Here is a 23391-nt window from a genome sequence, read left to right on the forward strand (position 1 = left end):
TGGCCTCTTACGCTTCCTTGATTGGGCATTCAATGGTCGAAGTTATCCAGTCAATTTCACTATTGATATATTAAAGGAGTACCAGATATCAAATTGGACAAGTTTTTAAGTGGCCTCATCAACGAAATTGTCCCTAAACTTACTTTACAAGAACAGAAAATAGCATAATGGCAATCAAATTAATTGAATCAAGAAAGTTTTAATCTAAACGAGTCCGAAAGTTCATCAGGAAATCGGATTACCGGGAGAACTTCCAAAATTGGCATGCATAAAACCAAGTTCCATGAAGCAACTTCTCATTTTGAGAGCACCCCTGCTGCAAACAAAAGATTTCTCCGGGAGAACTGCAAAGGAAGAAAAATAAATGAAATGAATAATTTTTTTTTTTTCAAACGGCAGAAATGAACAAACATGACCAGCAAGATGGGGAAACAGCCATGACTGTTTAAATTAAATAGAAGTTGGAGTCTACCTGCAAGGAATAGACTGGAGTTGATTTTGTGGGCAAAGTTTTCAATGACCTCAGTCTGTTAGCACCTCCAGTTTTGCTGGAAATATTTGGATGTTAAAGTTCAACAATGATTGCTTGGGGTAGAGCATAATGTGTGTTATGGTAAACATGTAACTTACCTGTCGTCAGTTTTTGGACCTCTTACACTCGTAGTGACGTCCCATAGTTTTACAGTGCAATCAGCAGATCCAGAAGCCAGTAATGACCCTTCACAACTGCAAAGTACTTTCATCATTTAAGTTGCTTCTCACAAACTGCTGCTATGTTATAAACTACATAAGATAATATAGTGATAGCAAAGCCACGACCTGAAAGCAAGCGTCCAAACACAAGATGTATGGCCCATTAGAGGTGTAACACACCGGCCACTTGAAAGATCCCACATCATGATCGTTCCATCTTCGTCACCAGATGCCATATACCGCCCATCTGGGGACATTGCTAATGACAGTACCATACTTCTATGGCCAATGAAAATACGTACACATTCTCCACTTTGGATATCCCATAGTCTGACTGTCTTGTCGCTAGAACCAGTTGCAATATAGTTACAATTTGCATGCCACTGTACACACTGAAGAAAATGTAAAGTAAATACAATGGGAATTTAAAAAACAGAAAATCACACATTAAAATTTCCCTTAAACTGCAGATATACATGGAGAAAGTGTCAGAAATACTCAAGAAACATCACAAGAAGACTAAAGACTGAACAAGCTTATATATCCTCAAGCAAACTAAATGTTTCAGCTGGAATGTAGAAATGATCTGAGATAGCAGAGGGAAACCATTCTGCAATAAAAAAAAACCATGTAAAAGTACTAGTTTCTTAGTTAAAAAGTGTTTTTAGTACAATTCTGTTGATTTTCATTTTTACACTTTATTAACTTTGACAAAAATCTATTGTAACTAGCAAGCTAGAAATATGGGAAGCAAACAGGCAAACCTTACGTCTATGTATTCCTAAGTCAGGCAATCGGAACCAAATATATTAAAGAATAAATGCAGGCTGCTGAAGTGACAATCAACATTTATAGTGTTATGAATCAGCCTATGCAAAAAAAGATGTAGGCTCCACAAGTGTAGACCAGCAATGCTTTCTAGAGTATTCGGTTTAAAACAGTGAAGAAGCACCATGTCAGAAGATTAGAGAGGAGGAGATAAGAGAGTTGAGATGGAAATGCACAGAAACTAGAAAAGAAAATTGAAAATGAATATATTAGCAACAACTACGAGTGGCACCAAACAGGTAAGAAATGAGAGTAATTTGAGATGTTTTATGTTTGATGAGGACCTAATGTGCACTGGCAGGATTGGTTTCTCAGGCACCTGTTAAGGGACAAATTAAATACAAACAGAGAAAGACAGAAAATGACATGTACAGAAGTGCTGTGGAAATAGTAGAACAAATAAACCAAGCAATTGATAGGGCAGATGGTGAAGAATTCATGTAGAGTACCTGAACATATTTGACAAAAGTTGATGATGACAATGACGATGAGCCAGAATATAAAACAACAGCAAAGATGATTTTTTTCCTTTACTATCAATTATTGCAATAAAAAAATCACATTTCTGCAACAGTTTTTCCCAGAAAAGAAAAATACATATACCTACATACATAGATCCAATTTGGATGAATTTCAAGAGAAGCTTTGCTTTACACATCAAACAAGAAGTAATTCAGATCTTGCATTTGTTTAGACATCTTGAAATGAAAAGAGTCCAAGATGCCCATGAGACGGGAAAAAAAAACAACAAGGAAAATCAGACAGAAATGCAACAACATATTTCAGTGATTTCAGATTGAAACAATAAAGTACTCCAGAGAATCTTAGAGACATTAATTCCAAAGCACATAAAACAACAGCAATAAATAAATTTGACTCACATCAACATCTGATAAATGCCCAGCCATTATTCTTAAAGGAATGATTCTGTCCATAGACCAAATCCTAGCAGTTCGATCATGTGATGAGCTCGCAAAATAATGTCCTAAAGGGCTAAACTGTCATGACAGAAAGCACCGGGAATAAGCAATATAAGCATTAGCAAAATGTAAAGAGTCTAGATAGAAATCATGGTTAAAATGTATGGTCCATGAAGAAGCAACTGAATGAATACAACTACCGAACAAAAACATTAAAGAAGTTGTATAACACCAAGGCAGGAATTTTATAATATCACAACATGGTATCACTAGGTTTTATTTAGTAGACATGCAACAAGATGTACCATTAATCATGGAAGGCTAAATGAGGCTCTATAAAACAAAATAATCTAACTAAACCTGAAACTAACAAGGTATTTGATCCTAATATCTAGATGTCAACTGATGCTAGTCAAGTACAAATGCATACTAAACAGGTAAACTGATGCCAATTGCAAAGACAACTCGAGATAACAACCTTAAAGGATTTCTATTGTTTTGAGGCATCCGCCAAATATGAACTGATTGAATGAAGGATATTTTCTTCAACCAAGTCCTGAAAGCACCATTGAGGCCCAAATTTTGACACCACCACATTTATGAAATCAAGTTTCAAGATAGACCTGCTACATGCTCCAAGCTATCTGATATATGGCCTTAAAAGGCGATTATGATGCTACAAGTATCACATAGAGACATTTTAAGGATAGCCAATAAAGCTAATTGCTACATGCTCTAAGCCATCTGATAAATGGCCTTAAAGGTGATCATGCTGCTTCAAGTATCACATAGAAACACTCATACATGGCTAAGAAAGCATTAATTGGATGACTACAATTAGTGAGACATTGTACTGCTTGAGCTAAGCCTTACCCTTGAATTGGAGGGATACTTTTGACAACAAAATAAACCATGTGTATGAAAATCATGCTTCAAGATAAAATTTGCTACCTGAACATCCCACACTGGGTAATTGTGACCCTTGTAACACACAAGATTTGCATTGAGTTTTGTGCTCCACAATCGAACTGCAGCAGGCATATTATTACTAAAAGCACCAATTACAGAAAAATAGAGGATAGTGCAATATGCTGAACATACTTGTAGAATCTGATGAAGAAGATAGGATAAAATCCCCCAGTGGGCTAAATGTAGCAGAATAAACAGGTCCAGCATGACCCTGAAATAATGTATAAGATCTTTTCCCATTCTCTGATCCCAGCAAGTTTTCACTAGGATTGGAGTCATTTTCTGTTTGCACATTGGCTGAAATGAACATTCATTAAATAAGTCTTCAGCCACTAAGCTAAAATGATTGTCCTACCAATCAGAAACTCCTATTTATCAGATAAATGGCCAGACATACTGAAAAAGGGTCTATCCACTAAACTAAAAAGATAAGCCTGCTAAGGCTTTTCATGCCATAGCTACCAATTGACTGCACTCATCTTAAATCTGGAAAGTGACTACAAATGATTACAAATTATCATGAAATTACATGTCATTTCCAATGTTATCAGGACCGATCTGGAGAGGTGACCAGGTCCAGTTTAGCTGGTTCGACAGCAAATAATAGGTATTTAAACTGGTGCTTAGGTCAGCATGATGTCATACTTAGGTACAAAAAATAAAAATAAAAAGATTAACAGATGGCAGGAAGGCTCCCTAACCTGTCAGCAAGGAAGGGGAAAAGCACCTCCACATCCCCGTCCCTTCCCTTCTCCCCTCCTAGTTGCAGCGGAAGGGCCCCCGCCTTTCCTGCTGCCATGCAGAAGGGAAAGGGCCCTCCCCCAGACGCAGCCAGGAGAGGGGCACTTCTTCAACATGCATAGCAACCATGTAAAAACTGCACTTCTTTAAACAATTTTGCTGCTAGGCCATATTTTCGGCATGCAAACAATAACACACTATCACCACACACACATATAAACAAAGAATCATTTGTAAAACAACACTTAAGCTTGCAACAGTCAGATGTGGTCTCATAAGAACATTAGCAAAGGTTCTCTGCATACATGTCCTCTGCTACAAGTCTGTACATGCAAGTAAACAAGTACAGCAATCTTTAGCTTAAAAATGGGGGACATAAGCCGCGGGTAACAACCAATTGACTAGAGCAGTAGGCTCTACTTTATGAGGAACACGATGCCCCTAAAATTTTTGAACCTAAGTGAAAACACCCAACTGTTTAGAGGAATGTCTGGATAAATTTGAACATGTATTCTTAATTTTTTCGATTTCAATATGTCCACTTGACGAGTAAGAGATGTACAATTACATGTTTATGTCCTGAATTCCATGTTGACATGTTGTTTTTGTAGACACAAAGAGAACATCTGCTTGGGTTCCCTGGACCTTGGACATCATTTCTCCATACAATGACCGATTCACAAGGATGACATTCTCCTTTTCATATTGAATAGTACTCCCTTTTTCTAATTGATTAAGGAGCCTCTATAGTAATCCAATGCCAATAGAATTGCATTTCCTTCTCTTAACTTGTTATTTCTAATAGTCAATTTCTCAGCAGTACAATAAAGTTTTTTTCTCTTTACATCTTTGACTTTTGGATCAAGAAGAAAATGAGTCCCTTATGAGGATTCAGAATACCACAGGTTCCATTTTGAATTTTGAAATTTTTAAGATGTAATGGCCCGAAATCTACATAATGTGCAGATATTTATCTGTATAATGTCCTTACTGCTCTTTACATAAATAAGCCAGTAGATCCTCATGTCCTCCAGCAAAGCTATGTAACCAGTGAGTAGCCAGAATCTTTCTCATTGACATGACAAAGAACCGGACTAACTAGTAAAAAGTTTAATTTCTAAAATTCCAGTCAGAAACCTGCTTTTTTAATTATCTTGGATATTTCTTTAGGTATACTATTGCATGAACTCAACTTGAAGTGACCAGGGAGGGAGGGGGGGAGAGACTACATTGTCATATTTGGCAGTGCCTTTGGCTGCCCTGGGCCTGCTGGCTTTGGTGGGGTAATCCACGACAAAAATAGTTGCTTCCTCTACTCCTTTGCTGGCCCTTTAGGTATCTCTGATTCCACAACCGCTGGGCTTGCGGGGGCTGCTTCAGGGCCTCTTGATCTTCCGGGATCATCTCTCTGGGCCCCTTATCATTGAAGGAGACTTCAAGGTCGTCATTGACTGGTGTGTTAAGTGAATCCACCCCCCAGTGGCATTAGGATACTTTTTTTGAAATCTATAATATATTTTCTTACCTAAATTGTAAATAGACTCACACCCCCAGATCTGCCAATCACTTGGGGCACTATCATGCTAAAAAGGGTTCATCCCTCCATTGCATTAGGTTGTCTCTCTCTTCTTGTTTTTGAATAAATATTCACGCATTCCATTAAAAAAATACTATTGCATGAACACCGTATCAGTAGTTATTCCTATCAGTTAACACACACATGGAACTTCTGCTGAAACTTTCAGAGTAATCAGAAAGGTTCATATCAAAGGTCCTTATCCATTTTATGACAAAATAAAAGCTGGATGTCCTCGATGTTTCCAATAGTGATATTATCAATACCAGACAAACAAAATGTATAGGACCCCAGATTCAAGCAAGACCTATCACATAATACTAAAATTCGTAAGGAACCGCACTTACAAGCATCCACTTGCTGCCCCATCTTTGACATATCCCAGACCTGGTTGAGGGGAAAGAGAAATCAAATGAAAAGTAGAAGAACAAACATTCTCTGATAATGTATAGAAAGGTAAGAAAATTACCTTTAGTGATGAATCTGAGAATCCACCAGCCACCAGTGAGCCATCTTGGGATATTGATGTGCAGTTCAGTCTGTCAGACATCAAACATCAGATAGAAGAACTGGGAAAAATATGATACACACTTGGAAGAATCACCAGCAAAGGAAAACAATATTTAAGCATTTAGAAAAGGTCAATAACTAACACAAGATAGTTACCCGTTATGAGTGTTAATAAACGTATAGAAGCTGACAGATGGCAATGCCAAGCTACTCAACTGCACACGATTCCTTAGGTCCTCAAGAACTGCATGTTCTACTTCCGTTGGACTGAATTAACACAGAAATAAATAATAGAAATAACACAAATAAATAATATTCAATTTCACATTTCCTCTAAAGATTAAACAAGAATTTTCAGGTAGAAAAATGGACTCGAAGAAATCAAAGTGATCTGAAAGTTTTCATATTCCTGTGAGTTTAAAAAATACATAACAAGAGTTTCATTTTCTTTTTTTCTTTTTTTTTTCTTTTTTGCAGATGATGAGAATTTTAATAAGAGAACAAGAGTTGTTCTTTTGAAAAAGTACATTAAAAGTATTTTAAATACATAATTAGAGTCTTTTAGTTTCAGCTTTTTCAACTTTCATTTGAACAAACTAGCAGTGCAGTGACAACTCAAGCTGACAAAGTCAGCAAACTGGAACATTGCCTCACATTAAACCCTTACAGAACCAATGAACTACAACAACCACCATCCTGAGCATGAATTTGATCTCAATTCAGATGAATGACTAGCTGCTGTTGAAAGGTGCCCACTGTGACAAGTGTTTTAAAAGGTCATCAAAGTTGCACTGGTTTTGGAACTTGACCCATTTACAAGAATCCTACTAGAGGAACAGTTCAAGATTGCAACCCCACATATTACGTGTATGGTGAAAATAGACACAAACAGCCCAAGTCAGTAACTGCAAGTGAAACAACAACTTCTCTTAGACTAGGTCAGATAACTTTTAAGACACATGCTAGAGTGCTGTCAAATTTTTTTAAAAAAAAATAAGCATATAAAACAAAAGAGGCGATATTGTCAGAGAGAGAGAGAGAGAGAGAGAGAGAGAGAGAGAGAAAGCAATTACATTGCTGGCAAGGTAAGCTCTGGCTTCACTCGAGGAGCCATGGAGACAGAGTGTGTCTCAGAACGAACGGTTTTGCTGGTAGCACCAACAACCTTGTCCTTTTTCAACTTCTTACTGGTATTCCCTTGCTTTCCTCCCTCTCCTAACTTCTTCTGAGGAAAAAAACGTGTGAATAAAGCATCCATGAATACAAAAAGAGGAAAAAGATGGAAAACAAGTCTGGGAGTCAACCCCTTCTAGAGAAGAAACATGATTAGAGGAAAAATTGACCCTCTAATCCTTAAATAATCTTTAGTAAAAAACTACTCAAGGAGATAATTGTTAATTGCAATAAAATAAAAAGAAACTACTTGTAGTACAAGACAATCATATCCTTTTTTTCAAGAAGATAAACATATTCTTTAAAACATATAACTTTGACAATTTCTCACAAGCTAGACAAGTCAATCAAATCCAGTTCAATACACAAAGAGCTCTTTCCTAGCTAGAGCTTCAGTAAAAATATCTGTGGACTGATATTCAAACTTTATGCATGAGAACTTTGCCACTCATAACTGTATATTAAAATATGGCAGTCAACCTCAATCAGTTTTGTCCCCACATAATTTTTTTATAATGAAGATAGCACAAGACACTTATACCTATATTAATTTAGATGGGTCATTGCACTAAACTCAGCCACCACACTTGCCCTAGTTACAACTACCTGTTTCTAAATCTCTAATGTAACAAGACTACCTGATAAATGTACAGAACCAATTTTTTATTATCCATCAAGTTTCGACTCAACATAGTCAGAATATGAATATCACATAATGTTCAAGTGTCCTAGTAATATCCATACCAGTTCCATATAATCAGCACCTGTAGGATACTTTAAAATTGTTTACGCTGACTAACAATCATTATAGACTTAAGGCAACGTCAACTACACACAGGCTATCACACTTGCTAACGTAGCTAAGGCATGCCAATTGAGGGCAATGTATAGTTTAACATATGGTTGTATGACTCAGAATTTGGAACCAACTCACTCACTCAGAAATCCAAGGTGGTTTGGACCTGAGTCCAAGGCAGGACTCAGGGCATTTCAGGGAAAACAACCAAAATAGATGGAAGGGTTCCAACCCCCAACTGGAACTGCCCCTGCAATTTTCCGAGTCAACTTGAGGCAATTTTTATTATTCACCTAATTGATGTGATCTGGAGACCAACTCATCCTTCAATGCTTGAGAAACAATTTTTTTTATTGATCCCAGCCAAACAATACACCCACAAACCTTTCTTCCAATATTCACAAAGGCAAAATCCATAGAGTTAATAAAACAAAACAAGTTGGATGAAAGAAGTATAAATTCAACCTCCGTTAATCATCACCCAACAGGTGTATAACATCTACAACTAAAAAACTATAAAGTAGCAGAAGATGAGATTTAGATATTTTACCTTACCGTCTTCAGAATCTCCCTTTTTGCTTTCACCTTCTGTCTTTTCAAGATCTGAAACCAAACTTGAGGCCTTCTCCATGCGTTCATCTAAAGAATCCTCAAGCAACTACATACAATTGGCATAGTTTAGAATCATTTCTCTTTCTATCTTTTTGTGTAAAGAGAAGTAATAAAAACACTGAATGATAATTGATAACTGCCAAACTATTGAACATTTAAACTTCATTTAACATGTAAATTAAGTACATAAAGAAGTTGAAATAATGCAGAGAAAGAATTATAAGGGAGCTAGTTGCTAACAAACCTCCCTCATTCACATAAAAACATGGAAGTTTTAAGCCACTAAAGAACTTCAAAGATTTGTGTAGTGATCAAATAAACTTAGTCAATACATGCACCATTTGATTGAGATAGTGGCATGAAAGAAAAAACTTGTTAAAGTTGGGTCCAGGTCCATCCTAATGAATAGCCAAAGCAAGAGGCCATTTTCCAACTAATATCTACTTTTCTTACCATTTATCTGTGGGATTATTCCCATTAATACTCCCCTTCACATCCAGGCCTACACAAATGGACAATGGGCCTGGGAGGTAGACAACACAAAAGGGGTACAGGTTAACAGGTCACAAGCTGGACCCCACAAGGCAGACGTCCGGCTATGATACCATATTAAAATCTCGAGCTTAATCAGATTGGAAGAAGAAAAGAAGATAACAGAAAGAGGAAACAAGAAGGCGATATTCCCACCCACAAAACCTAAAGATCCCTTTTTCTCTTACTTTTTTATCTCATTTCTACCCGTTTTTATCTATCTAGCTATGAAGTACAGGAAAGATGTAGTGATCCACCCTGGCAGATGCTGCCTCAGATGGATGAGCGTCATGATATTGCTCAGCATATGAACATCACCAAGCTTGACACCCCTAGATCGACAAATGCCCTTAAAGGCCTTGCTAGAGAGTGGGCCTCCCTTCCAAGTCTGGTCGTGCAGATTAATGCTGACTGATGTTGGTGGGGACGCCAGCATGCCAATTGGGCCCCAATAGACCGACCAATTATCGTTCAAATTGTTTCCACTACCTCTTGTACTTGGTCTCATGTTCTTAAATCAGCCAATTCGGCTGCTGATTCGTGTGCTAAATTGGGTCCCTCCCTGCAATCTCTTGTTGTAATGTATTCTCTTGCATTGCTTCGTCATAAAATCATCACCGTTTAAAAAAAATATATATCATTAAAATTATTTTTATGATTTTATTGGATTTGATCATATAATGATCTTATCTATTTTGAAATTTAAATTTCAATTCTAATTTTAGTTTATCTTTTCTGACTTTATTGGATTTGATCAAATAGTGATCTTATCCATTTTGAATTTTAAATTTTAAATTTAGTTATTTAAAGGCTAGGATGTTACCCCTCCCCCTCCCCCCCCTCTTCTTCCTCTTCTTCTTTCTTCTCTATTCTTTTTCCTTTCTCTTTCTAATTCCAGCAATTAACCGATATCTGATTCAACAATTTAAATCCACACTTGGTCACGTGCTCATCCCGCATCAATTTGGTATCAGAGCGAACGATTTTGTCGTTGTCAACCTTCTACAAAGCCAAAACTCTTGTCCCTTCTTGTTCCTCATTCTGTCTTCTTCTTCCTCCTCTTCTGGCTCTGTTTCAAAGCAGCATCGCCAAACGTTCCAGAAAGAATTGATGTCGTTCGAGCTCCCCACCATCCCCCCTCCCCCACCCCAACATCGTCAACTCACCATCACAAAATCGTCTTGATGGATTCATGTTGCAAAGCAATTGCATCGGTGCGTCAACCAAACACCGACTAACTCTCCTCAATCGACCAATCCTCCCATCACTAGCCTTCACCAACAGTCGGCCTTCTACTCCGGCACCGCCGACACCTGCAACTCACATCACCACCGAAAACCCCAATTTTAGCCATCACCACTCTTGGCCCAAGCCTTCCTACAATCACCTCTGACCTTTCCAATGAACGCGAACTTCCCGCCTAGTTTGGAGATTGCAACGGCAACATTGGTAGAAGCACCACCGAGAGCTTTCAGAAACCCCGTCGACTCCGCAAGAGAAACACTAGCAACATCCGACACGAAGTCGATCAGCATCTCTCCAAAACACACAACTGACGTCATTTCTGGCAATTTGAGAAGCACAAAAGGAAAAAGAAGCGAAGAGAAAGCTAGGAGTGCAAGGAAACATAATAGGAAGTACGCCATCCAACGTCCCCTCGCCCATTCCACACGCCGTCCGATGTTCCCACAATCGCCTTTGACCCAACAACCACCATAGTCGCCTCACTCCTTCCAGTCATCGTCGCTACAAAACCTAATGGATCTTTGCAGCAGCTTTTGTCACTGTCACCGTTGACCTTCACCTCCGTCGCCATCCCCAAAGACCATCACTCCGTCATCATCACCGAAGACTGAGAGCCAGCCAGTTGCGTTCCCCTATGTTGAGGTTCAATTAATCAGCCTAATTAATCGAAGCCCTAAAGAGGAATTGTGCACACGTGTGACTATTGCAGGCGTGACCCAAGTCACTCACACATGCAAAAAAAATCCTTCCTCATTTGCTATTTTTGGTTTGAATTCGAATAATTTCAGGACCCCATTTGTTGAGGTACAACCCAACACCCCCCCCCCCCCCCCCCCCCTCCCCCGAGGCTTTCTTCTTCTTCCTTTCTCTTTCTAATTCCAGCAATTAACAGATATCCGGTACGACAATTAAAATCCACACATAATCACGTGTTCGTTCCCCATCAGATGTCCTCCAGTTCTGTTTTGTGGTTTTTCTCATAGCTTTGCAAAAGTTGCTTTTTTTTTGTTGCTGCTGGTCTTTGATGTTGGAACAGCAGTTGTATTTGCCCTTTTGTCACTCACTCAATAAAGCTCTCTCTTTCGCCTCTATTTAAAAAAAAAAAAAACCTAGGAAAGAGGCCTGATAAAAGAATTGAATTTAAAAACACCATAGAAAGAGAGAAACAGATACAAGCAAGATACCAAAAGGAGGCTTGTTAAACTGGTTTTCAAATGACCTCAGTCAATCTCCTTAAATAGATGTCTGATTATAAAAGCAATGGTCCAATAAAGAATGGAAAACTACTCTGAATAATAGACATAGAACTCCCAAAGCTCATATACTTTGACTTTCACAAACAAGAACAATAAACAACCCAAAATAGGAAACATCTAACTACCTGCATCATCAGAGGTTATTATTTGCCATCCTGCATCTCAAATTTGATGTAACTAACTTCCTGATGTAAATTTGATAGTAACTCTCCCTGATGCAACCCAAGACAAGAATGCTAGTGGTAGTTTTCTTTATTCCGAGCCAAATAAGCACATTTCCTTAATGGACAAGTATTTTTCTTTACTGAATCAGTTGTTAGGAAATTCTTGATCTCCTTAGTCATCGTTTTTGTCACTAGTTAATAATCATAACTGTAGAAAATGAAGGGCAAATGTTATCACAAATAAATGACGGAGTAAGTGGTCCAAGGGGCTGCCTAATAGAAGCATTTTTTGTCACTTACTCAGTATAAGTTGAAAGGTTAAAAATTTCAATTAGTCAACATCCTTCCCCAGACTCTTTTGGCCTTCTGAATGAAAATATCTCTCTTTCACTCCAAAAACATCATTCCTTATTTGATCTTTCAAACCCTACACTAGAACTATTGTGATAATTACAATAACCACTAAGTCAGAGGCCACTGGTAAGAGCAAAATTAACCTACTAAGGACTTTTTTCTGCTTCATGCCTACATCATTTCCCAAATTCCATCCCCTCCTACGATACACAAAGTAGGCGGTAAGAAAGACATTTCTGGCCATGTCTTACCTAAAAGATCCTCTCAAAATCAGAATTGATCCTGCTGACCTCATTCATAGCCCTTGTTGTTGAAGGAAATTCTGAAGGGGCTATTTGCCATACTCTCAACCCAGTCAGTTAGCACGTCATGGAATGTCTGTGCAATATCTCCTTGAGGAGAATCATAGCCATTGCAGGCATCTGGACTTTGTTTATTATATTTCATTTCTTTTGCTTTCTTGGTTACATTTTTGTATTGGAGTGAGTGTTGGCCACATTCGTTTTTCTTCTTTGTAGAGGCTTTTAGCCTTCTCGTAGCCTTCTGAATCTCCTTTTTCCCTCCTTTAATGCAATTTCTCTTCATTTCAGAAAAAAAAAATGTCCTAATTCAACCTACACAATCAGTATAAGAACTGTAGCAGAAAGATAGTTTATTCAACTTACCCCCCAACGTATTTCTTTCTGATTTATTTGCTTAGCAGTATCCTGACTACCTCCAATTAAGGTTACAGCATCTGCATCATCAGAGATGGAGCTCGGCTGTCCAGGAGAAACTGTTTTACATAATTAGAGTGAAACATATATTTGAAATTTTCTTTTGAACAAGTAGAAAGGATGCTCACATTTACGAAACTAAAAAAATTAGGGAAGAAAAACAGAATTTGAGCCCAATCACATTATACCTTAAAATTAAATAAGAACAAAGAATAGTAGAATTCACATTTACAAAAAAGAAAAATTTTAAGTTCACAAACCTTTCAAAAAATAAAAACGAAAAATCCATTAAAAAATACCTTGAAAATTAATATGCTCGTTAATCACTCCAAGCATTGTAATAGGCTCCGACTTCTGTAGATATTGCATGAGAAGCTCTTTCGAGTACTGAGTGAAACATAAAAATCATTCATCAAGTTTATCAGAAGTACACCAGGTTAGAACCGTCCTAGCTAAATCACACATGGATCATTTATGTAGTTAATGAGTTTCAGCTGGGGAATCAGAAGATGAAATATTAATGCCCAATCCCACAGCACTATCAGGAATGTACTTCACAATATGCTAAGATAGATCATTTAGAAGATTTGCCAGACTCTACAGCTACCAAATTACTCTCCTGAATCTAGAGTTGGCATTGAAGCTTAGAGAATGGTAACTACAGCTCAGACCTAAAATTCCGATCAATATGTTCCAGTGATAATAGTCCTCTATATTGGAGGCACAAATGAACAGAAACTTACAGTCAACTAGTTGACCAGCAAATTCTAGGCATCTAGGCCAGGGGCCACCATGATCCTGAATCCCACAAACTGTCACCAACTGGAAGGACCCTAGTGTCCATTGTGTTCCTAGCTAGAATCAATATCCAACCTTGAGGTCTTATTAGTAAGATTTCCTAACAAAGATGGGAAATTCAGAGAAGAGCAGAGCTATAGTGGAAGCCTTAAATTACCACAGACTTGAACAATGTCATATTTACACCAAAGGCTCCCCAAAAAGAATCTCAACTTGAGCGGCATTTATCATCTCTTGAGTTGAAATCACTTTAAGATTTTTGTTTTTACCATAAATCACTTCAAAATCTTTCGGGAGATTTTAGATTTTACCTCACTTCACTCTTATATTTGGTCTCACATTCCGAGATCTGCAATTCAGCTGCAGATGTGCTAGCCAAGCAGGGAGCGTCCCTGCAATCTCTGGTTGTGAGGGAGCTGCTCCCTCTTCCTTTGTAAATTTTATTGTTTATATATAAATACATCTTTATCAAGAAAAAAAAATCACTTCAAGATGTTTACACTAGACATTAATCTATTGTCACTTTGTTATTGAATTCGTAGCTGAATTGTGTATTTGTATTGGTAGTAATTTTGCCAATTATTCTTGATTCATTCAAAATTACATGCACAGCAGCAACAATTTAGCCTAAGGAAACTCAAAAGTTCGAAGCATCTAGTGGATTGAAAGCAATAAGTTTGAACCTAATCTGGGTTCCTTTCTCAAAAGAAAAGATAATAAGAAAAGTTATTGTCGTAAACAAACTGAAACCATAGCAGGCACCTCACAAATCTTAATGTTGACTTTGCTTTGCCTCAGAGTATGAGCAAATTCCATCTCCTGCACAAGAATTGCCATTCACTGGATAGTAATAAGCTCCCATGTCACAAAATAAAAGAGAAAGTTCAGGAAACAAGATTCAACAGAGTAACTAACATCCAGGTGAGAGGGAGTAAGAATGCCTTCCAACTTTAGCAGATCTCTTGCATGCATCATTTCATGGTCTTCACGGAATCTATTGAAGAAAGTTCTTGCTGCGATATGTATATATACATAATACATTAAGAGCAAGAAGGTATTGTCTATTAATAACTGACAACTAATCCAACACTCAAAGTCAAATATAGTATTAATCTGGCACAGAGATTAATATACCTTCCTGCACATGTCCTTTGGCAACAAGATCTAGAAACGAATGGATAAAGACTGGATACAACACCCGAAGCAATTCATGCTGCAAATTTCAAAAGAAAACTACATTACTAGAGTTTGATCCAACAGAATCACATATAAGACACAAACCATCAGCTCATCAAGGACTAAAGGTAGCCCTTGGTCCAAGAATTTTACAAACTTAAATGCATGACCATGGATATACAGTTGAGGCATATGTATTAACCCCTTGGGTCAATGGCAATTTAATGCTTCATGATGTGAAGTGTTGAGTTCATGCCAGACCATATGCAAACTACAAGCTACCCTCAAAAAGGCAAGGAGGCCTACAACCTTTTGAAGAAAGCCGTGCATCCTTTCTGGGAGGGATTATTGAAAAGACAACAAATTGCATTTCATGAATTCCCATTTTCTCTCTATCTCTCTCTCTCAAAAAATAATAGTGCATTGCATTTTATTCTGGGCAAGCAAATTAAAAGACACATCCCACCTCCCAAACTCATTCAATAGAAGGACTTGGCAATGAAATCATTCCCTCGGTGCCGCATCGCATTGTCCACTCGATGGACTCCTCGTAAAGATTGCTTAAAACTCAGTTTTGATGGTAATTTTAGGGGGCATCTTGGGCCCGTGGGTCGTGGGGGTATGGTTAAGGACTCAAGGGCAAGATCATTTGGTTTTCCTTCCAGCCTTGGGCAATGTATATCCACCGGTGGCAGTGCTTAGGCCACTTTGAGAGATTTTGGAGACCCTTAGTGGTCCAGGGAGTGGTGGGGACACCAGTATGCCCATTGGGCCCCAATGGACCCACCAACTATGATTGAAATTATTTTTATAATTCCTTTTATTTTAATTTATTTTTAGTTTATCTTTCCCAATGGACCCACCAACTATGGTTGAAATTATTTTTATAATTCCTTTTATTTTAATTTAATTTTAGTTTATCTTTCCTGATTTTACTGGATTTGATCAGATAGTGATTTTATTTGTTTTGAATTTTAAATTTCAATTTTAATTTGATTTTATCTTTTCTTATTTTATTGGATTTGATCAAATAATTATCTTATCTATTTTGAATTTTAAATTTCAGTATTAGTTACTTATAGGCAGTAACGGGATGTTGAAAGCTAAAAAAGAAGGTGCAGAGCTCCCATCCGACTTCCGGCCGATTAGTCTCATCACTAATGCATATAAGGTGATTGCGCGCCTCCTTGCTAGTCGACTCAAGGCAGTCCTCCCTATTGCCATTCACCATGGACAAAGTGTTTTTATTAACAGAAGAAACATTCTTGATTCAACCATGGCATGTCATGAACTTAGTCATCATTTCAAGGTCCTCAAGCTCCCCAGATTCATCCTCAAGCTTGACATCGAAAAGGCATTTGACAGAGTTAACTAGAAATTTCTGGACACCTTCCTGGGGAAGATGGGATTCAGGGAAAAATGGCGCTTCTGGATCCAAAGTTGCATCTCCTCTACAAGCTGCTTCGTCCTTCTCAACAGAATAGTTTGTGGGTATTTTAAGGGAACCAGGGTAATCAGACAAGGAGACCCCCTCTCCCCCTTGCTCTTCACGGTAGCAGAATATCTATCCTCCTTGATCTACTCAGCCAAGAACATAGGATGGCTCCTCCCCACGACAGATTGCACAGCCTTTGATATTCCGATTCTCCAGTTTCCGAATGATACTATTATTTGCTTCGGGGTTGGTACTATGGATCATATCAAAAAATTGTGTGCTATTCTAGGATTATTTGAATTGGCTTCCGGTCAAAACATAAACTGGGGAAAAACTACTCTTCTTGGCTACCACATTGATCTAGCTGGGCTTGGGGATATGGCGGACTACTTGGGATGTTTTGTGGGAAATATGCCAGCTACATATCTTGGACTCCCACTTTTTTATTCTCGACCTTCGGCTTCACTATGGTCCCCCTCATTGAGAAATTTGAAAAGAGGTTAGCCACTTTTTTTTTTATAAAGAGAGGCTAGCCACTTGGAGGGGTAAACTCTTATCAACAACGGGGCGTCTCACTCTCCCCAAGTCTTGTCTGGCTGGGCTGCCAAATTATCTGTTATCATTCATGCACTATCCGACCTCCGTTTGCTCCAAAATTGATGTCATCCGTCGGCGATTTCTCTGGAGAGGTTCAAAAGACACCTTCGGATACTATTTGGTTAGTTGGAAGGATATTTGCATGCCTCATAATAGGGGAGGATTGGGCATCCGACCTACAAGAGAAATGAACAAAGCTCTTACGCTCAAATGGATTTTAAATTTCAACAACAAGCATAACAGTTTATGGAGGAATATGGTGAAATTCTACCTTCAATTTTTGGGTGCCTGGTGGAGAGAGGGTGGCGCCGCTCGCCTCCTATCCCCGATATGGAAATCAATTTTCAAGCTTCTTCCAGTATTCAAAGATGTTACTCGTTTCACGCGGGTAATGGAAGGACCCTTCTCTCTGGTCGGATGAATGGTGTCGCCCCCGATCCCTCTCGAAGGACTTCCAAGGGCTACGGCGGCTAGCGACCTCTCTTGCTCTATGGTTGATTCATGGAGTGATCAGTCGTGGGGTCTCCCGTTCTGTCGGGGATTAAATGATGAGGAATCGTTGGCAGTTTGCTCTCTCCTTACCAGACTCGGCAATACTATTATCTGGGAGCACTCAATTGATAAGTTGATTTGGAAGCCCAACAATAATGGCCGATTCACAGTTACTTCTGCTTACTCTCATATCAGAAAGCAAGACTACAGTATTCATGAGCACAAGGCAAATTTGGCTTGGAAACTCTCAGCGCCAAGCAAAATCAAATTTTTCGTGTGGTCGACCATCAGAGAACAGATTTTTACTTCGGACAACCTTCATAGAAGAGGCTTCACCGCCTCCGATCTTTCTTGTCCCCTTTGCGGTGAGTGCGAAGAGACAGTCCAGCATGTCCTCTTCCGCTGTGGATTTTCGTGGCAAGTTTGGATGAAAAATTTTCAGAAAATTGGGCTCCAAGTGGGGCTACATCAAGACCTCTTTGGCACCTTGAGATGGTTCGAGGGATTCACCTTCGGACCTCTTTCGGCCTGTCTTGCGCATATTTCATGGTGCATTTGGCTCAAGCAGAACAACTGGAAATTCAACTCTAAAGCAAGCACCCCGGACAACACGGTTTCTCATGCCGTTGGCCTCATCTCGAGCTGGCTTCATAAAAGGAAGGATTTTGCCACTCGATCGGGGGTTTCCCTTCGGGAAAATTGGAATTTGATCGCCCATGTTTGGCCCCTGCAAAACTCCGAGTATGGCCATCTAGGACCCTCCCCCTTGCGACTGCATTAAGCAGAATTTTGATAGTAATGGTATTGGATGTCCTGGGCCGGCTGGAGCCTCCAAATCTTCAGGGATCATCTCCATAGGAAGTTTTTTTTTTATAAGTGTGTATATTGATCAAAAAAGGGGGGGGGGGGGGGGGATACAAACCTTGCTTTGGGGACATGACTCCACAACAAAGTGTTGGAGAGACACACCCGCCTTAGCCTGAGAGTCTGTTAAATGATTAGTAGAGCATGGAATGTGGTTCCATATACAGTTTAAACCAGAAAGTAAGTTAAAAATTTCGTTAAACTTATCTCAATGACGCCACGGGGGGTGACCATGGTTAGCACACCAATTGATGACTACTTTTGAATCGGCTTCAATACAAAGGGGGCCGGAGAGGTGGCTAGAGAAGACTTTGAGCCCGTGCAGAAGGCCAGAGAGTTCTGCAGTAGTAGAATCTGAGTTGCCAAGGAGAGTCTCCATGGCAAGTTAATCATTGAAGGCAACTCGAAGACTGTTATTAGTTGGTATTCCAAAGACAGCTCCCCCCCCCCCCCCCCCCTTGGCGCGCCACTGGCCCATTACTGACAATATTGCTAACATTGTATCTTCTACTCATTGTAATTGAAATCTCATTCCTAGATCAGCCAACTCTTTGGCTGATAAATTGGCAAAATTCGAAACTTCCCATCAATCTCTCATTGTTTGGGAAGGCTTCCCTCCTTTGTAAATTGCTCTTCTGAGCTTTTGTCTTAATAAAAATCAGCATCATTGAAAAAAAAAAAAAAAATTAATGCTGAAAGTAGCTTTGAAGATGAATGAATAAATCTCTTTGTTTCTGGTCTCTCCCTCCCCTTTCTTATTCTTCTTCCCCTTCTTCTTCTTCTGAATTATTCTTCTCAATTTTCCTTTTCTCATCCCAAATTTTCCTTTCTTCCTCTCTATTTTCTTCCTTTCTCTTTCTAATTCCAGCAATTAACCGACTCTTGGATACGACAATTAAATTTGCGCCTCATCCTGCATCAGGGAGACTATTTTGTAATCATTAGTAGGGTCTTGGGAAAGAAGATGTTGCCTAGACATTTGTTGGAGTATCTTTATCAAGGACACTGTAGATCCAAGTCCATCAACTAACATTATGTTCTTGCGAGTGCGAAAGAAATGACTGACAGCTAGCTAGGGAGAGAGTCACCTGCCAACATCTTGCTTTCGGCATTTCCCTCCCTTTATGATTTTTATGATTGAATGTTTTTGTTTTCACTTCTTTTCTTTGGCTTCCTTGTTGTCATTGATTTTATTGATGTTTTAGACTCTTTGAATACCTTTGTGCTTGTGTAATTTTCCCAGTCTTAACCCTTTCCCTGTTTTGGGCCTTCTTAATGAATTCCCCTTTCTCATCATCCTCAAAAAAAAAAAAAAAAGTTATGCATCCTTTGTGCAATTCGGATAAGTCTTGGTTAACCTACATCAACAAGGTTGGACCACAATTTGATGATGAAGAGGATTTGGCTTTTTTTCTTTTTTTCTTTTTGGTGATGTTGCTTATAATTCGTTTCTTCGTTCTGGCATGAGACCATGGCTGAAATTCAGAGTTCAATTTGAACCAGGCTGAGTTTTAGAGTTCAATCCAGAACAAAACTTAAATGCCAGACAGAAACTATGATTGGAGAAACTACCTAAATGAATCATATAACAGTCACTTTTAAGATGGCTCATGAATGCTTCCCCAAACTTTCCCGGGCTGTTATAAATAGGAACATAAGAAAGAACTTATAATTTGAGAAAACACATGCTGAGCAATTGGGCAGACATGGTTAGGCATCTTCGTCCTCCTTGGAAAACTTCAATATAAGGGATGAAGAATTATTGGGAGTGGTGGCTCCCTGGGGTCATTCCTTGTTAAACCCTATAATTGGTTCTTCATACCAGCACAAACTTCTAACAGCAAAGATTTGTACATTTATTCTGAGCATCCTTAAGGGGTGCAAAAATGTACTTCTGATCAGCCGGTAAGAAAAAAAATTCAGCCTCCTAAACCTTTAAAAGTATTCTGCAATCAGCATGATGAAAGCATTGATCATACTCTCCCATCTAGTTTTCTTCTCCCAGCATGGAATTCCACCCACAGCAGATTTCAGCTGCTTTTCGTGACCTCCATTGAAGAAACCGACCTTCTACCATCCCATCTCTATGTTCAACACGCTTCTGAGATGCCTTAATATTGCCACTGTGCAATTGTGTTTGTGCAAGAAAGAAATGGGGCACAGCATGCTCAATTGTTGTAGCAATTGAAAAAATGGATCAAAATAACCATTCTAGACACACTTTATGTAGAAATAAATAACTGGAATGAGATCCTAAGGGAAAACTGAACTTTGATTAAAGCTCAATCTGTGTCCTATTGTATCGGTAGAGTAACCAGAGAGTATGTTGGTCAAATATGGCTGGTCTATCCTAACACAGTAAAAGGTTTAGGTTCTAAGAACTAAATCAAGAATCTTCTTTGCCTCAAGTTGTACAGACACTCTTACTCAAGTCTAAATATTGTCTATGGGAATTCTGAGGTGTTGAGATGTTGAGGAAATGGCACATGTTCCCCTCAGAGATTCAACCTGTTCCACTTCCTTTATCTTCACCCTTCCCTTTTTTTCATTTGCATTTTTTGGAGGGGGTTAATTATCAGGTTTTTCAAAATATTTAACACATGGACCCAAGCATCCACTGAAAATCGCATAGCCTGATTATCTTCAAAAGATAATCTACAAACTATGTCAAATACTTCCTATAAATAAGAAAAGAAAGCAATTAAATCAGATGATCGTCCCATGCAGCATACCTTTTTGCCCATAAGTCAATATCAAATTTGTCACAAATCGAGAACCTAGATGAACCGATATAGTGCCAAAAGGAAGCTAAAGTAGTTTCAGGCAAGTGGTATTTTTCAGTTGAATCTATTATAAAAGATGCCATAGACTTACCTTGTATGAATCCAATGAATTGTATGTCCAAGACCTAAGCTTGCTGTAACCTTCCATGTATCGTGCTGGGATATTCTCTGATCTGACAAACGAAAACCGCACCATTTTTATTGATGAGATTTTCAATTATACATTACGCCATAGTACGAATGATTTTCTGCATGAAAACTAATCGACCTCAAGCAGGTTTTTTAAGTTTTAGCAGAAATAATGTAACATAAAATTAAAGTTTGAAGTAGTATATCTCTTATAAAAAATGGGGCAAGCTCAAGGTAGAGCAAAATGCTTCTAGATAGTTGCCGCCATGTCTGGGGAAAAATACTTACTCAGAGAAAGAAAGAATTCGCCTGGCGACGGCGGGATCCGTCTGCGTATTTAAAGAGCTTTTACTCTGTTCTTCTTGTAAAGCAAGCTCTGTTTGTTTAAAACCCTTCTTCTTCAAATACGCCAAAACCGCTTTCTCGATCTCTTCCTCCTCCATTAATAAGGTTTCCTCCCCTTCCTCAGGTCTTTAAGAGGGACGAAGCAGGCTTCTCGGTCAGGTTTCCAGTGCAGAAGTATATAACGAAAAAACAATTTCGGATGAGAATGAGAGGGAAGTTGAAGAGAACTTCGAGAGCTCCGGTTTTCGAATAAATCCGGATCAGCTATTAGAAGGGGTTTAGGTCCAAAGTTGGCCCAGGGATGAGGGAACGGGAAAAGGGTGAATGAATTCTAATTCTAGGATGACGTGCTTTACAGCCGGGAAAGAGTAATGAAATGTCATTGAATCATAACAAATAAATTTTAAAGCTATTATTTAAGTCATAACAAATAATTATAAACTCATAAAATAGTCTTTGAATTTGAAATTATTTAAAAATTAAAAATAAATATGTTATTTAAAATATTATTTTATTTGTTTATTAATTTTAATAATTAATATATGTTAAATTTTAAATAAACTTTAATAAAAATATTTTTTCATAATATTAGAAGTAAAAAATAATATAAAAAGTATTTTATATTAATAAAATATAAAACATATTTTGGTAATAATTAAGTTAAAAATCTTATTAAAATAAATAAATGAAGTGCAAAGAGGCCCTTAGGAGCTGTCTAGAACCCCATGTAAAATAAAAGAAAAAAAATTAACTATTATTATTCTCAAAAATAATTAGTGAAAAAAATAATTCGATTATTATCTCAATTTCACTAATTATTTTTTTGAATAATAATGGTCGATTTTTTTTTATTTTTTTTCTTTTCTTTTCTAGGGATTCAAAACAAACCCGTAGAGAACTTCAAGCATATTAACTAGTAGGATATCATCCGAATTTTGGTGGACCAGGTTGTTATCATTTAGAAAATAATTAAATAAATGATAAATTATAACAACATTTATTTATATAGCTCAAATTCATTGGGGGTCAATCGATTACATTTTTTTTCAAATAAATAAAAAATATAAAAATTAATTCATAATATAAGAGAATAATATTAAAATAATTTTTAAGTCATGTGGTTTATAAAATCTAGATTAAAAAATATAAAAAATGAGTTTGTCCAAATATCAAATATAGTTGATTTTATTGCATAAGTAATATTATCACAACGGACTTTACATCACAATTATTATTATTTAAATAATAAATTATTAAAAATATGTAAAAAATATATAAATAAATTAAAAATAATATTTTTTTACGTTATGATACATCATGAAGGAGTTAAAGAGATTGGTTGTCACGCAGTTAGATTTAGGCTAAGTTCGTCTAGCCAAGCGGAATATCTACCCCGTGCGGCCTAGTCCTTCCCAATAACTAGTCAGCCTCCTTGAGCCTCGGATCCTCCAACCAATACTTCACACTAGAATTGGCAAGTCAAAAAAGATAACAAAAAGACCAAAGATATAAAAGAGAAAAACCAACTTTGTATTGAGAAGACAATGTTACAAAGGGTGGTCAAATACTCTTGAAGGCCAAAGGCTAAAACTCTCTCTATACACTTGAAGAGCAAAGAATGTTAAGGATTTTTTACCTATTTACAGTGGGAGAGGCCCCTCTATTTATAGCCTCTCCCCTGGCCTTTA

At 37.9% G+C, this 23391-nt stretch overlaps 1 protein-coding gene across 1 annotated transcript; it reads right to left on the reverse strand.

The window, feature by feature from the left end:
* Positions 1-44: 44 nt before the first annotated feature.
* On the reverse strand, positions 45-21963 carry LOC137934437 (transcription initiation factor TFIID subunit 5-like). Its single transcript, XM_068778763.1, has 19 exons — positions 21647-21963; positions 21321-21402; positions 15017-15095; positions 14798-14895; positions 14645-14701; positions 13384-13471; positions 13034-13143; positions 8757-8864; positions 7311-7462; positions 6394-6504; positions 6197-6266; positions 6075-6114; positions 3543-3707; positions 3393-3469; positions 2403-2519; positions 820-1085; positions 631-726; positions 473-548; positions 45-344 (listed from the first exon to the last, which is right to left on the reverse strand). The coding sequence occupies exons 1-19, from the start codon at positions 21799-21801 to the stop codon at positions 297-299; spliced, it is 1995 nt and encodes a 664-aa protein (XP_068634864.1). The 5' UTR covers positions 21802-21963; the 3' UTR covers positions 45-296.
* Between the last annotated feature and the right edge of the window lie 1428 nt (positions 21964-23391).

The sequence above is a fragment of the Aristolochia californica genome, unplaced genomic scaffold, assembly GCF_029961685.1.
Source record: "Aristolochia californica isolate CCGP_79_NKW_82.1479 unplaced genomic scaffold, dmAriCali1.0.hap1 SCAF_6, whole genome shotgun sequence".
Lineage (NCBI taxonomy): Eukaryota > Viridiplantae > Streptophyta > Magnoliopsida > Piperales > Aristolochiaceae > Aristolochia > Aristolochia californica.

Excerpts from the sequence above, each read along its gene's own strand:
- LOC137934437 (XM_068778763.1), bottom strand. The coding sequence starts at position 21,801 with ATGGAGGAGGAAGAGATCGAGAAAGCGGTTTTGGCGTATTTGAAGAAG. Across the intron at positions 7,463-8,756 it reads GAGATTCTGAAGACGGTAAG|AAGAAGTTAGGAGAGGGAGG; the intron begins GTAAAATATCTA and ends TTTTTTCCTCAG. Across the intron at positions 345-472 it reads CTCCAGTCTATTCCTTGCAG|TTCTCCCGGAGAAATCTTTT; the intron begins GTAGACTCCAAC and ends CTTCCTTTGCAG.